Source organism: Glandiceps talaboti, chromosome 17 (assembly GCF_964340395.1).
Source record: "Glandiceps talaboti chromosome 17, keGlaTala1.1, whole genome shotgun sequence".
Taxonomy (NCBI): domain Eukaryota; kingdom Metazoa; phylum Hemichordata; class Enteropneusta; family Spengelidae; genus Glandiceps; species Glandiceps talaboti.
Window position 1 is genome coordinate 10,819,242 of NC_135565.1, and position 16,096 is coordinate 10,835,337.

At 36.2% G+C, this 16,096-nt stretch overlaps 2 protein-coding genes across 2 annotated transcripts in view; both read right to left on the reverse strand.

Annotated features, from left to right (window-relative positions):
- LOC144448057 (salivary C-type lectin 1-like) overlaps positions 1 to 2,212 on the reverse strand; it is a 5,613-nt gene extending 3,401 nt beyond the window's left edge. Inside the window, exons 1-3 of the mRNA XM_078138207.1 lie at positions 2,086 to 2,212; positions 1,317 to 1,400; positions 174 to 363 (exon numbers count right to left, since the gene is read on the reverse strand). Of these exons, the coding sequence (XP_077994333.1) occupies positions 174 to 363; positions 1,317 to 1,394 (268 nt within the window). The 5' untranslated portion in view covers positions 1,395 to 1,400; positions 2,086 to 2,212. The remainder of the gene's footprint in view (positions 1 to 173; positions 364 to 1,316; positions 1,401 to 2,085) is intronic.
- A 4,368-nt stretch (positions 2,213 to 6,580) lies between these two features.
- LOC144448058 (uncharacterized) lies at positions 6,581 to 10,541 on the reverse strand. The gene is made up of 5 exons (XM_078138208.1): positions 10,429 to 10,541; positions 9,568 to 10,024; positions 8,809 to 9,118; positions 7,495 to 7,565; positions 6,581 to 6,673 (listed from the first exon to the last, which is right to left on the reverse strand). The coding sequence occupies exons 1-5, from the start codon at positions 10,483 to 10,485 to the stop codon at positions 6,603 to 6,605; spliced, it is 966 nt and encodes a 321-aa protein (XP_077994334.1). The 5' UTR covers positions 10,486 to 10,541; the 3' UTR covers positions 6,581 to 6,602.
- Positions 10,542 to 16,096: the final 5,555 nt, after the last annotated feature.

A 16,096-nucleotide genomic window follows, 5' to 3' on the forward strand; every position in this document is an offset into this window, starting at 1 on the left:
CGGACAAGAGATATATTCCTGAAGACTCTAGCAATCAACTGTTACACAATATCTGAATATAAAGGTTCTATATCGCATTTGCAATTTCATTGCACCATGTTTCAATCACCTATTGGTACTTTTCAACAGGACTAGTAACATGATTCCTGAAGAGAAAACGCATCATTCATTACCAAAATTTTCAACTGGTGGTTGGTTCGTGTCAGAGCTATCACTACTACTATCACCACTGTCACTGCTACTGCTCGAATGTACTCCGCTGTCACTGTTTCTCCTCCAACGTCCTCCACTATTTCTGCTCTGGATTTTGGTTTCCCTACTGACACTTCCTTTACTATTACTTCGACTACGTCCCGGTCTCACCTGTTGTACAAATACAATTACATAAAAAAACTAAGCAAATACATTTTTACCCTCTATATGTTGTGTCATTTCAGTCCTGGATCTTAATGTAGAATGTAGTCTAACAGCAAACACAGTTTATATTCATCCCTTGCAAGATGAGAAGATGACATGTATATTTGCGATTAAAAATCCCTTTCATTATTTTCTTTTATCATATACGTTTATAATTGCATATGTTGCATCTCTAGAATTAATACATGTACACCTAAGCCATTGGAGTTCGCATCCCCCGTTTGCATCTCTAGAATTAATACATGTACACCTAAGCCATTGGAGTTCGCATCCCCCGTATGTATGTATGTATGTATGTATGTATGTATGTATGTATGTATGTATGTATGTATGTATGTATGTATGTATGCATGCATGTATGTATGTATGTATGTATGTATGTATGTATGTATGCATGCATGCATGCATGCATGTATGTATGTATGTATGTATGTATGTATGTATGTATGTATATGTGTGTATGTATGTGTGTATGTGTGTATGTATGTATGTATGTATGTATGTATGTATGTATGTATGTGTGTGTATGTATGTGTGTATGTATGTATGTACGTACGTATGTATGTATGTATGTATGTATGTATGTATGTATGTATGCATGCTTGTATGTATGTATGTATGTATGTATGTATGTATGTATGTATGTATGTATGTATGTATGCATGTATGCATGTATGCATGTATGCATGTATGTATGTATGTATGTATGTATGTATGTATGTATATATGTATGTATGTGTGTATGTAGGTATGTATGTAGGTATGTATTTAGGTAGGTGGGTAGATAGGTAGGTAGGTAGGTAGGTAGGTAGGTATGTACTCTGTGTGTGTGTGTGTGTGTGTGTGTGTGTGTGTGTGTGTGACAGTTAACCGTAAACATAGGATAAAAATACCCTTACCTGATGACCTTGTCGATGACCTTGACAGGCTAATACAAGTATCCCCAGGAACACAAACAGTGACATCAACTTGTACATAGTTATCTAAAATATCGTTTAAAAAAAACATATGTTTTGAAAGGTTGTCCCCTAGTTTCTCATAAACGAATATGCTAATTTCTTTCACTTAGCTCTCAAAGTTAATTTATCAAACACGCTTGTAATAGGATTATAGAAACTGTTTTGTATTTTTAGTTATATATACTTTCAATGCCAATGGTAGGTTAATCTCAGACGAGAAAGACTTGATGTGAAATGCTCTTCAATTTCACGGCTCGTTTGTCCTAGTTTTCAAACTGTAAATGCGATTTGGTCAAATAAAAACAAATGACAACTTACAAAATTGTGCTCATAGTGACAATATAAATAAAAAGCAAAAACTCAGGTCAATATCGTATCAATATTACAAGCAAGATAACTAGATAAATAAATCTCAAAATGAGGCCATGTATTAAGAAGCTGAACTAACACCCATCTCCCCCCTGTCTGTCTGTCGGTCTGTATGTCTCTGTCTGTCTGTCTGTCTGTCTGTCTGTCTGTCTGTCTGTCTGTCTGTCTGTCTGTCTGCCTGTCTCTCTCGTTCTCTCTCACTCACTCTCTCACTCACTCACTCACTCACTCACTCACTCACTCACTCACTCACTCACTCACTCACTCACTCACTCACTCACTCACTCACTGCTTTTGCCTCACTCACTGCTTTTGCAACGAACGAAATTGATGGTCGTACCTGAAATTACAGATCGAGAACCAACGTATATGTGCCGTTAGATATACTTCGAAACGCAATATGCCTGGCTATTGTACGTGATGATGACTTCCAGCGTTGACAGAAGACAAACCAGATTGGACCATGTGATGTGAAGTGGTGACAGTTTTATCAAGAACCAATTTTATGTGAACTGCTTTTATATGTTTTCGGTGTAAATGAAACTGTTACGCTGACGTGTACATAAATACATTATTGTATAAGCTTGCTTTGTAACAAGCAAATACAGGGAACAAAGACGTGTTCTGAGAACGAAGCGATGTAACAGTTACCATGCGGTTATGTCAAATAAACATATGGTAGTAAAAGGCCTGTGATATTGCTTAATTTTCTTGTATTGAAATCAATAATTGCATCAAGAAAATTGCATGGTATGCAACTTGTTTGCTTTACAAACATGCCACGAACATTAATTTTGTAACTTGTCCCGGGGGAAACTTTTATTTTTTTTAAAATTTAATTTGCAAATTTTTCAAATAACATTTGCAAATTCATAACCAAATCCGTTGAGCCCGAGAATGACAGCATATTTTATAATATTTACCGTCTAAAATATTATTCTATTCATTCTATGAGAGTGTATGCACATCGAAGTTGAGTAAGAATTCCACTGGGTTTTCATATGTGTACGAATGTATAAGCTTTCGGCTACTAAGTCCCGCCATGTATGTCAAACCATCACTAGCGTATGGTACTATATCGTCTGATATGAACTTGTCAGCTCTAAAATATATGCTTCTAAGTATGTTAGTATGTTTTGACAGTTTAATTTTTTACACAGACTTTACTCGAAAACGGGCTTTAAGAACAGATTCAGACAGACAGACAGACATACAGACAGACAGACAGACAGACAGACAGACAGACAGACAAACAAGCGGTCGGACATACATACATACATACATACATACATACATACATACATACATACATACATACATTCATACATACATACATACATACATACATACATACATACATATACATACATATTACATACATACATGCGCTGTATTGTATTGTATTGTGTTGTGTTGTGTTGTGCTGTGTCGTGTCGTGTCGTGTCGTGTCGTGTCGTATCGTATCACATCGCATTGCATTGCATTGCTGTGCTGTGCTGTGTTGTGTTGTGTTGTGTTGTGTTGTGTTGTGTCGTGTCGTGTCGTATCGTATCGTGTCGCATTGCATTGCATTGCATTGCTGTGCTGTGCTGTGTTGTGTTGTGTTGTGTTGTGTTGTGTTGTGTTGTGTTGTGTTGTGTTGTATAGAAGTTGCCATGGTACAGCTACTTATTGAAACTATATGTGGTGACTAGCTTGATAGTAGCTTGTTGATACCATTAAACTAGTTCTTACAAACGAAGTGTTATGAAAGACTACATAATTATATTCGCTGCTGTTACCATTTATGATTGATCATCTTGTGATATAGTATATTATGTGCAAGATAATTATGTGGGGGGGGGGAGGGGGCGGCATAAGCCGAGTTTATATGTTGTAGGCGTAATCTTGGTGCGTAATTAAAATAGATCTCAAAGCATTCTACTTACTGAATAATACTGGCCACCACTTGCAATTGACTGAACTCAAACTTAGCATAAAGATACATTATATAATATCGATCCAATAATTTAATTTATTACACGCATGAAAATGTTTGTGGAAATTCTGCTTTAAGAAAACCAGACGACGATTGTGACGTCATAGAAGGCATACACTGCCATTACATTGCAATAGTGTTATCGTTATAGTGTCTTTTCACTCAAGTAAAATGCCCATAAACTCAGCTTATGCCACTTAGAATGGTGGAGGGTGGTCTTATACATATCAGCTAAAAGGAATAAATACTGCAGTACTCTGTCTTGTTCTGGGTTGGCTTCAGTTTGAACACATCGGGTTCATTGTGTAGCATTCGATGTGTACGTATTCATCTTACCTAGACGTCGTCGAAAAAGTAGTTTAAACCGGTTTAAACAAAAGTCAAAGGTCAGTCAGCTCAGAAAGTATTTGGCAATTATTCCCTGTACTGCCATCAAATACTCATGGGATACCTTTCATTTTCAGTGACTGTGTTTCCATGGTTACATATATGATTATCATACGTGTAATCACACTGCTCAAATGAGGCGTGACTGCAGCAGATGAGATTATGTGATGTAAATATAACAATATAATAGATATGTCGGTTTGTGATATAATATTGTGGTTCTTATAATTAACTTAGTTTATGACATTTCAAATTGAATTTTTGAAGTATCACCAATATCGATATTTTAATACAACAAGCATTTTAAATTAATTTCCTCAAATCTGAAATATCAAAGGTAGAAAAAAAACCTGGTAAAATGAACACCAGATTTAAACTGAATGCCGATCCGTAAGGGCATAGTCTTTAGATTTTCGTTCGTACACACAATAATTGTTGAAATGCCAAATTATAAGTTGTAGCTATCATATTAGACCACTTTTTTAGTGGTAGCTATTATACACGATATTCGCCATAATTGGTAAATAGTTATACCAGTGGTCTGAGGATATGCCAAACTATAAGAAATCTGAAGTTTCTATACTCAAGGTATTGCCTAATTACCGAAAATCATATATTATGTAAATTAATAATCTAGCTTTAAAGGCCATATTCAATTTGTTATCATCAACGTGTGCACCTAATTATATGGAATATGAAACTTGCAAAAAAAAATCACCAAAATCATTAATTAACAAATAAATGATTACAATTATGAAAAAACGTCACCAAAGTATACCAATGCATGTACCGAATTCGAAGTGTGCATTTGTAAAATATAGCCTAATTACTGAAAACCATTCGTTATGCAAATGAAACATTACAACTAATAGTTATATCAAGAAGAGTTTCACAGAGCATATGTGCCTTGTTATGGTTGATGTATGTATACCAAATCATATTAAATTGCAAAGAATGCTTTCTTAAGGTGAAGCTTAATTATTGAAATTATTGATTACTCAAATATTGTCGATGGCTGCCATAGTTAGTTTAGTTGGTTGAGTAATTTGCGTTTCCTTGATATATATATATATATATATATATATATATATATATATGTGTGTGTGTGTGTGTGTGTGTGTGTGTGTGTGTGTAAGTGTGTATGTGTGTGTGTGTGTGTGTGTCTGTCTGTCTGTCTGTCTGTCTGTCTGCCTGTGTGTTTATTCAGTTTTATGCAAACATGTGGTTGTCGTACGTTCTAACGTCGCATATAGTTTTCAAATTTTTTCAAACAAAAAATGAATAAAATTACTCATTTCCAATGAAATATGGATGGTTCGTACGAATGTGCGTTTGAAGCGTGTGTAGAGGCATTAGAGATCCAACTAAAACACGACAGTGTCCATCAAGTACGTCTAGGCTGTGCAAGTATAAAATCTAAAACAATCCATGATGAATTCTGTCGTTTTCATGCAGTGTGTACAAACATAGTGAACTTAGCGATAGTCATTGGGCATATATGACAGCAGGAGAGTATTCGTGACCATTTTCCAGCTTTAGTTTATTAGTTTTTTTATATTAAATATCGTAATTCTGATGGTTTTACTGTGTATTTATATAGTAAACCAAAGAGGGAACGGCTTGAAACTAAAAGGAAAATAGACTAGTCCCCCCAAACACCTTTAGCTCACAACCTTAAAACGTATCATTTGAATAGGTAAATAGTGAGCGTAACTAGAATAGGATGTCGCTTCAAGATGTACGCCTGATCTCAAGTTCACAGGGTCATTTAAACTCCGAACGTGCATTATATATCCTTATGTTTAGAGTGAATAGGAATTGTTATATTAAGGTTAACTGTGGGGAAAGCTCGGCCTTATGCCAAACCATGAAACAGGAAAACGTCGATGCCTGTAAACAAATGCGCCCTCATCGTCAGCCAGCCTAGTGTGAGAATGACGAATCATAACAATTCCGATGTTTTATGATAAGATGCATACCTCGCTATTATTTTTGGACTAGAAGTCGGGGGGGGGGGGTAGGAAGTTTGTTTCAAATGCGACAATACTTGTAAAAAGGAATGCTTCTCCCCTCTTTTTTTTGAGGAAATAGCTACCCTGTCTATCATATGTTTGTTAATGATAACTGTGGTATGGAAACACTTACATAACCCTCACTCGACAGACGGAAACATTACATACATTGACATCTTACCGAACGTTTATCTAATTTGCATTTGGATGAACATTACGGCATTTTCTAAAAAAATATCAATTTCTCTGTTACACGAACACAACTTTGCTGTGCGGCAAATACCAACACACATGTCAAATCCGTCCATATAATGCTTCATATAGCTTTAATGAATTGAAGAGAAAATGACAGAACAAACAAAATTATTGGACATGTAACGATACACTGTCACTGAAATTAATAGCACTATATCTATACAACGTATACTGCCTGTTATTAGTAATCTAATGTGTACTCAGTGTTGTCGTTAACTTGGCCGTCTAGTCCATAGTCCATACCTCCTGAGGTAATGCAGTGCACGAATCACAATTCTCATCTCTACCATGGCAATCTGAAATAAGATGCAAAAAGATAACAGATAAAGCCTACATGTAAGAGTATTTAACTATATAGACACAGGTACATACATACATACATACATACATACATACATACATACAATACATACATACATACATACATACATACATACATACATACATACAGACAGACAGACAGACAGACAGACAGACAGACATATGTATATACATATCTATGTTTATTTAACACATTATAGTATCATTTATATGTATACACACATACACAGACACAGACAGATAGACACAGACAGACAGACACATACAGACACAGACAAAGACACAGACACAAACAGACACACAGACATACATACACAAAGACAGACACAGACACAGACACAGCCACAGACAGACAGACAGACAGACAGACACAGACAGACAGACAACACACACACACATATATATATAGACTAACAAGACTAAGTTTATATATATATGTATATATATATATATATATATATATATATATATATATATATATATATATATATATATATATATATATATAGACTTAGTCTTGTTGAACAGGTAGTAGTGTCCGAAGTCGGCCTTACTTTAAATCCAAAGTAAAATACAACATTTCGGTGCGTCTAGCACACTCTTCAAGCTATGACAAACACAGGATTACTACAAATGAACTACGCATGTCCAAACAAAAAGAAAATAGTCTTGTAATCAATTATTCATTACAAATATCAAAATCAACGTTTTTGACAAGCGCTGTCTGGACAATCATATATAGCCTACTTCGTTCGGCGAAATGTAAATCAATATTTTGATGGCCTTTTAGTCTTACCATAGTACATGCAAATAAATCCTTTCTGGTCATCACAGTTGTAGTCAGCCCATTGCCAGTTGGTATCCACACTGAATGCAAATAAATTAATTAGAATATCAGTATGAGTTCACTGAATCAAATCGACATCTACAAACTAGCCACTAGTGTTACATTATCCCACCACGTTTCAAGCTTGGTAAAATGCGTTGCATAGCAACACCTCATCTCGTTTGGGGTTTGTCTTTTCCTATTTAAAAAAAACTTTGTGATAAAAATGCAACATTTCAAAAACTTTTGATAAACGATTATTGTTACTCAGCATTTTCACTTGTAAAGTGTAAGATTTCAAAGAGATAACAACCAAAACTTGAAGATTATGATATAAAATTTATCACATAAAAACCCGAAATAGATCAAATGTTGGTCACGCTAACGTGAATTAGGGGCACTCGCAGTTAAGAAAAGGTAAACAGTTAGTACCACACAAGAGAGACTTTAGATTTTGAACTAGGCGGAACGATGTTTCTCACACGGTGTTTTTGTTATGAATTATACAAAGCAAAATGTAGACACTAAATTCGCATGTATAAGAAATGTTACCACATCCGTCACTGTATTTTGTTTTGTGGAATTCGTTGTACGAGACATGGAGAACACGATCTCTCCTAATTGAAACGCTGAGGTATCTTGAGTTTGCTAGTAACTGAAAAGAAATTGTTGCACGGATTCAACTTTTATTTCTTCTGTTCAGGTTTGATCGTAGTGTTGATCACATTAGCTGTGCAGATGTATCCTCTGAAATTATGTTAAAGTAGCGTGTTTATATGATTCTTGATACAGATAAAATATTGGGGAAAATGTGCTAAGAATGGTTCGACTGGACGGTACTTCTAGTTTCCAAGGCAACGTGAATTAGTACATAAAATAAATTTATGCAGCGTCGTCATAACCACTAATTTAGTCCGAAATATAATCTACTTGATACTGTCAGACAAAGTTTGCGTAATACAAGTAAAAGCATTCTGAGACTGGCAAACCAGGGCTGTTATTTCATCCGCGACACTGCGAAATAACGAAACTATTGGCGGCGCGTTTTGTACGGTGCCGTAAAAGAGGCTATGGTTTACGACGACGAAGTAAACGTAAATATCATACGTTGTTGTTAAATGAATTGCATATGTTTATATATGAGTCCGAAATCGTGTTGTTCTCAGTTGTGTAACTATGTTCGAATTCGTTCTTGCCTGATCAACTTGCTGAAGTCAAAATAAATATTGTCAAATTAGAAAGATACTCTCCAGGTAATCCAATTCAATAACATGACAAACGTACCTGACAGCGACACAATCTTCATCTTCGTTATTGTGGTTCCCATACCAATTACTGTAGCCGCTAGTATCAGTGCCGTCTAACCACACAAATGAGCCTTCCGCGGCGCAGTCATTTAAACCAATCCACAAAGAGCTGGCGAAATTAGCGACATTTTCAACTATGATAGCCTCTGACAGCAGGGTCTGTGTGTCATCAGAATCTATCTTCGCCAACATACCATGATCAGCAATACAAGTAGCTCTTGCATCAGCAAAAGGCTTCTCTTCTAAGAAAATCTTATACTCGATACAAGTACAAACATTTCCATCACCTGTTCAGTTAGCAAAGTGAAACAATTATATCAAACAATTAAAATAATTGGCTATGACTTGTATTCGTTACTAGTGACGTGAGGGGCTCTGATTACTCAGGTCGAACGCTAAGAATAATATCAAAAAACCATGTGGCAGAAGTATTTCTAGATAAATGAAGCTACAGCTGGTGAAATAACGTCACATTTGCTTGAATGAAGTGAAATAAAACAAATTAGGTAAAGACAACTAAATAACTGATACAAAAACAATAGTGTGTGCCTCTGATATTGGTTGATGCAGACAGTTTTACTACTTTGTTTATATATATGGAAGTTTGTTATGTTGTACACTTAAGTTTCACTTTATAAACTAATTAACGGTAATAATAGTCGCTTGTCATCCTCAACTGCAACAGACTTTTCATCTTTCATCCGCGGTACAGTTCAGTCCTCTCATGTTTACATACCTGTACATACACCTGGGCCTTCCTGTGATTCACTACTGCTTGAGCTACTCGCACTGCTGCTACTGCTGCCTGACCCACTGCTACCTTCATTGCCCTCTTTACTTCCACTACTTTCGCTTGACCCACTGCTACCTTCGTTGCCCTCTTTACTTCCACTACTTTCGCTTGACCCGCTGCTACCTTCGTTGCCCTCTTTACTTCCACTACTTTCGCTTGACCCGCTGCTACCTTCGTTGCCCTCTTTACTTCCACTACTTTCGCTTGACCCGCTGCTACCTTCGTTGCCGTCTTTACTTCCACTACTTTCGCTTGACCCGCTGCTACCTTCGTTGCCGTCTTTACTTCCACTACTTTCGCTTGACCCGCTGCCACCTCCACTGCTATTGTCAGTGTCAGTGTCAGTGTTAGTGTCACCAGTGTTACCGCGTTTGTCTCCTTTTTTGTTTTTCCCTGATTGCTTTCAAAAAGAGAACATAAAATGACATCAATTACCAGTGTTTTATATCTTGTAAAACAAATCATTGAATTTACATATACAATTAAAGGGGTGATGAGGCTAGTTCTGAAAACTGCACTGCATAATCTTGTCTGCTTCATATACAATTATTATGCTGTTGGAATCAGACAGTCTAAACTCTGCGTAAAAAACATCAACAACACTAAATGGTTTTGTTTCGTTTCGTTTTGTTTCTCGGTTCGTTTCGTTTTGGTTTGTTTGTTTGTTTGTCTGTCTGTCTGTCTGTCTGTCTGTCTGTCTGTCTGTCTGTCTGTCTGTCTGTCTGTCTGTCTGTCTGTCTGTTTCGTTTCGTTTCGTTTCGTTTCGTTTCGTTTCGTTTCGTTTTGTTTCAAATATATACTTACCACACTGGATATGCAAACAACCAATAATAAAACACCAATAACCACGTAGACCTTCATAATTGTTGTTGTAGTCACTTCTACCAAGCAAGATTACAAGAATATGTAATAAGTATAGGATGACTCGATGGGGCAATAATTGAAAACAATTTCCATAAATTACGTATAGGAGAACAAATGCCAAAAAGGAGTGACATAGAGAGAGAATAATTATGTTGACGAAATAAGGTAATCGTCTTAGAAAGAGTTCAAAGGGAGACAAGTTTTTGCTGAATAACAGAGGAACATGTTAGAAAGACCATAGACAGTCCATAGCCCCTCGACTTTCTATGGACAAACACACACACACACACACACACACACACACACACACACACACACACACACACACACATATATATATATATATATATATATATATATATATATATATATATATATATATATATATAATCAACAGAACAAACAGTGGAAAAGACTCTAGAGCATAATTATGTTCGTGAAAAATAAACGCACAAAGCCTCCTATATATAAGAAAATTATTGATAGTTTTTTGGTGACTGAAAAAGATCTGATGTAGTGAAAAACCCGAACAAAACCAAGTTACGGAGATTAAAACGTTTATATCATTTCAATGAAACGTGTCTAAAAAAATATCACTTCCAAAGAATGGCGAAGATTACGTTAAAGTGGTCATATGGATGAGGATTGGTTATTTATTTTGGAGTGTTAATTTATAAAAGAAATTTATCATGGCTTCTTATTTGAAATAATCAATGTGAAACAACATAAACATAAACCAAGTCTTTATTTGTAGCTCAATACACTGCAAAAAGCTCAAACAAAAACGTGTCAAATATTTGTGACTGTACGTACAACAACAAACATTTGACACATTTATTAACATCTTGTAATGTATTGGGTAACAAACAAGGACTTGGTCTATGTTAATTCACAATAATTTCTCAAGTAGAAAGCTAAGATAAAATTGTCTTATAGATTAAAAATCCAATATAATTACCCAATCCTCATCTGTATAGTCACTTTAATGTTACATTTTGATTGAAAAGAAAAGAATTCAAATTTACTAGGGTATGAGCAGAAAAAAACACGATTTTGAAATCTGACAATGATGCTAAATCTTAGTGAGGGATTAGTCATACAGGAGAGTATTTAGGAAATAACAAATACTTATTTGCAAAATATTTGTTTGGAAAGCAGATGCCTTCTAATCATACTGGTATATACTCTCAATAAAAACAAGCACTTACCGTCAGATGTTTATCAGTCAGAGATTCTGGATCGTCGATTCGCCTTGGCTAGTCCTCAGTAACTATCACCCCCTTTATCCCTATCTAAGTCGTCGTGGCTTTTTCTCATTCGTACACGTATCGATAAATGTATCGCTACTGCACACCGGAAGAGTACGGTCCCGAGGGGACAGCGTGATCATTTTGTTTTCTGATCAAAACAATACCGTCTGGTAAAGACGACATTTAATTAAGGCTTGATTAAGTTTTTTGCTGATGTTTTATTTTTCGTCTCTGTTTCTACACGCAAACCATTCAAACTAATTATCATCGAGTTACCGTCCGGCAAACCATCGTCTGATACACGCAATGAGCAGGTTTCCAACTTTAAATTCATACATTTCACATTGCTGTCTGTATCTAAGTTGTATCTGAAGATACGAGGCCTAATAGCATATCCACTAATTTAATTACAACAAAAAATGTGAAACCTGAAACAAAATTATCTGACTCGACAAAAACTTATCAACATTGGTACATTTTATCGTCTGCTCAGGAAAATCTTTCAGGTTCTTTGCTAAATCTTATCAGCTGACTAATTATGATTAATTTTACACATATCATCGTCTGGCCTGACAGCAATTGAAGTGCAACTGTTACATTTTAGTCAACTGACCCAAACATATCAGAATAAACGCGCCAAGATTAGGTTTTAGGCACCTGACGATAAACTGTAGCAAATTGAATGTTAGCAAGATTTCTGTCCAGCCAGTCAACGTTTTGTATCAGGTTTCACAATTTTCGTTGTAATACTGATGAATATGTAAGTGTTTTTGAGATTATTTTACAATATGAAAAGAAACATGTAGATTTATCGACTCATCTTTTAAACTGTGATGGGTAGGTGGGTAAATAAACTATCGTACACCTACTGATATAGATAACTAACTAACTGTGCCCAAACACACTGTAAAGATCGATATACTCGTTACCAGAAAATTGTTGGACGATATTACAGTCATCAGCTACTTCTCAAAATCTAATTTTATTGAATTACCATATTCAAATGGTAAATGGAGTCTATTTAGGCATTTTAATCACTACATTTTTTTGGTTATTTTTTGACCACCGAAATAAGCGAATTTCAAAATGAATCTGTCCAGGTTTACAAAATATCCAACATTATGACATGATTCTGTATGGTATATGGTATATGGTAAAGTAGAGTACAGTATAATAAATGCACGGTAACGTACAATACACGACCACACTATACTGTATCCGTTCAGTTTATAAACTTAAAACCTATGTTTCTGTTCTGATCTTTCTCAGCATCTCCTCACAGTGGCCACTTTACTATTATAACCAATATTTTCAGATTCCAAGAAAAATGCGAATGCGAAAAATGCGAATGAGGAGAGAGAGAGAGAGAGAGAGAGAGAGAGAGAGAGGGAGAGAGAGAGAGAGAGAGAGAGAGAGAGAGAGAGAGTGAGAGAGAGAGTGAGAAAAGGAATTTTAGTGTTATGCATGGAGTGAGTTTGGACAAAAAAAAGTTATAGATATAACTGAATTACAGGATTATTACCAGTTATTGTTTTTTCGCTTGTTTTATGTTCGAGAGTTGCATGGTGTACCTCCATTTTTTAAATTAAGCTAGGTAGCCCCTTTCAACATTTTCTAAGTTAGGGAGCCTCTTTTAAGCTACCTCATCGACATTACTTCTTTCGCTTGGAACACATCGTATACTCTTCCCACTGATCTGCTTCCAACATAGCTTGTAAGTTTCATTATCTCATCCTGTGTATCCTGCTTTAGTGTTACCGTTTCTTGTTTTTACCTTTCGTACTTTCACCAATAATTTATTCCCCTATTGTAAGCTTATATGCGTCGCGCAAAACATACCACAGCATAATATATTCAATTTTTTGTAACAGCATTTATAACACGTCTCTTTCCAATATTGGGATAATTATTAATCTTTGTTTGTCCTGCAGTGTCCTCAACAACGCTTTCTGCATTGAACCAAAACGTCGAGAGAGTTTTTAATTAATAAAAGATTCGGAAGTACATTTTGTGTACGCCAGTGTCCTCTTCTATTTCAACCATAGTTAGGGACGATCGCGCAATGTCACACCACATGCGTGGGGGGGGGGGGTCTGGCGTCAATGCGATTGCTGAACTTCATGTTTGCACTTCTAACCAAGTGTCGAAAATGTCCACGCCTTCATTGATAAAAGCTTCTGAATTCGCTGCTGATATGTTGATAAAAATTTACTTCTAATAAAAATAAATGTGATTACAGTGCTGGGTTTCCTGTAGTATTTTCCTGCTGTAGTTTACCATCATATATCTCAGTAAACAGATTCATAAGGTTGAAACTTCGTGTGTGCCATATAGTGTGTGTACATTAATTGCATCTATCGTAGTGGTGTGACCGCTACAATTTCCATCATGGTTTGCATCATATATAAACGTGTGATGTCGCATTTGTGAATGCTCGTTTCGGGGGAGGTGGGAGATTTTTTTTAATCCTAAACGAACGATGTTAGGTTATTGAGCTTGTGCGACATTTTGCGAAGGTCCCTTAGTAATTCAACACTACGACTCTGTCATACATAAAATGGTGAAAATGTGTTGCATATTTCAGTTTTATTTATCGGTTGATACTTGTTTCCCGATCTGATGATTCATCGATTCGGAGTACATTGCTGCCCCTCGCAAACTATGTTTTCAATGGTAATATAGCGATAATATTTCTTATGGAAAACACGGTGACTGTAACATGAAGCTGAAAGATGAACGTTAGTTCAAGCAGTTCGGCTCTTATGGAACAGTCTGGCATTCGAACTACGTAGAATATCAACCCTCGGTAGCTTTAATTTGACATCAAAATACATATATGTGCAAGACTTTCTTGATTCGTGAGTCTTCATCCAAAACTAATTATGTTTGATTAACGTCATAGAGCTGCTTGATTTTGGCATTAAATGAATCTTTTGACGTTGATGGCTTGCATATAAAACAAACATTTTAACAATAATTCATTGTTAGAAGAATCAAGTACTGGTCCAGGATTAGAATATAACGGATCAGTGGTCGGGTTTTCTATCATTTAAATTTCATTTACATCTTCCTTTGCCGCATGTCATTATCGTGATCCAGAAAAAAGGTTTTCCACTAAATACATTCTCGCAAACCAGAGCTGTTCATTCTTCTGGGATACTGCGAAAGAAAGCCTCTTGCATTGGCGGTGAGTCGTTGACAGTGTCGTAAAAGAGGCTGTGGTTTGCGACGATACACTAATACAGCGTAGAGTTAAGAGCGATGCCGTAAAGAGGTGTGTGGTTTTTACGACGATGATTTTTTAAAAAAGTTCAAGGTCTACCAGCTGAGCATATGCATTGTTACTGCCTAGTATACGAGAGTGGGGATGGAGAAAGGAAGAAGGAAGCAAAAACGTGGCTAAACATATTTGGACACACACATACTCAAGTATTGGAAGCACAATCAGTGTTGAGCTCTTTGAATGACGTCAATGTTAGAATAGTGTGGTGCAATTTATTTAGTCAATGTTAGTTTGCGTGCAACGTACGTACGTTAAATTACGTTGCCATATTGCTGACATGACAATTCTATAGTACTAAAGAATTTTATCTGTTGACGTTTACGCAGGGCTAGTGTGCGATTTTTGAACCGGTATGTCGGAAATTAAGTCAAAGAACAAATTAATAATTACGCATAAACCATACGAGTTTTTAGTGAGAAATCTCTCTCTCTCTCTCTCTCTCTCTCTCTCCTCTCTCTCTCTCTCTCTCTCTCTCTCTCTCTCTCTCTCTCTCTCTCTCTCTCTCTCTCTCTCTCTCTCTCTCTCTCTCTCTCTCTCTCTCTCTCTCTCTCTCTCTCTCTCTCTCTCTCTCTCTCTCTCTCTCTCTCTCTCTCTCTCTCTCTCTCTCTCTCTCTCTCTCTCTCTCTCTCTCCTCTCTCTCTCTCTCTCTCTCTCGCTCAGAAGCTTGATCGTATCATTACCATACATAGAGAAGGCGTTTAATCTGTGATGCCAATGATAGGCCATACAAGTAGTCTGTGAGTGCGCCACCAACGCCAATGGCTTCGCTGTAAATGTGCGAATTCCTAATCACATAAAATATATTGCAATATGCATGGTTGTAAACAGTTGAAACTTGCATTAGTAACTTGTGAAAAAACCTGGAATATGGGAAGCTAGTAGATAGCCGAAAAAATGTTGTTTGTCATATCCTGCATGATACATGGTGTACCCAATGTCTATATTTCATAATTTAAAGTATCCATATATGGAAAACAATACGATTCGATGTGACACAACACAACCAACACAACACAACAAACACAACACAACACATCACAATGCAACACAACACAACACAACACAACACAACACA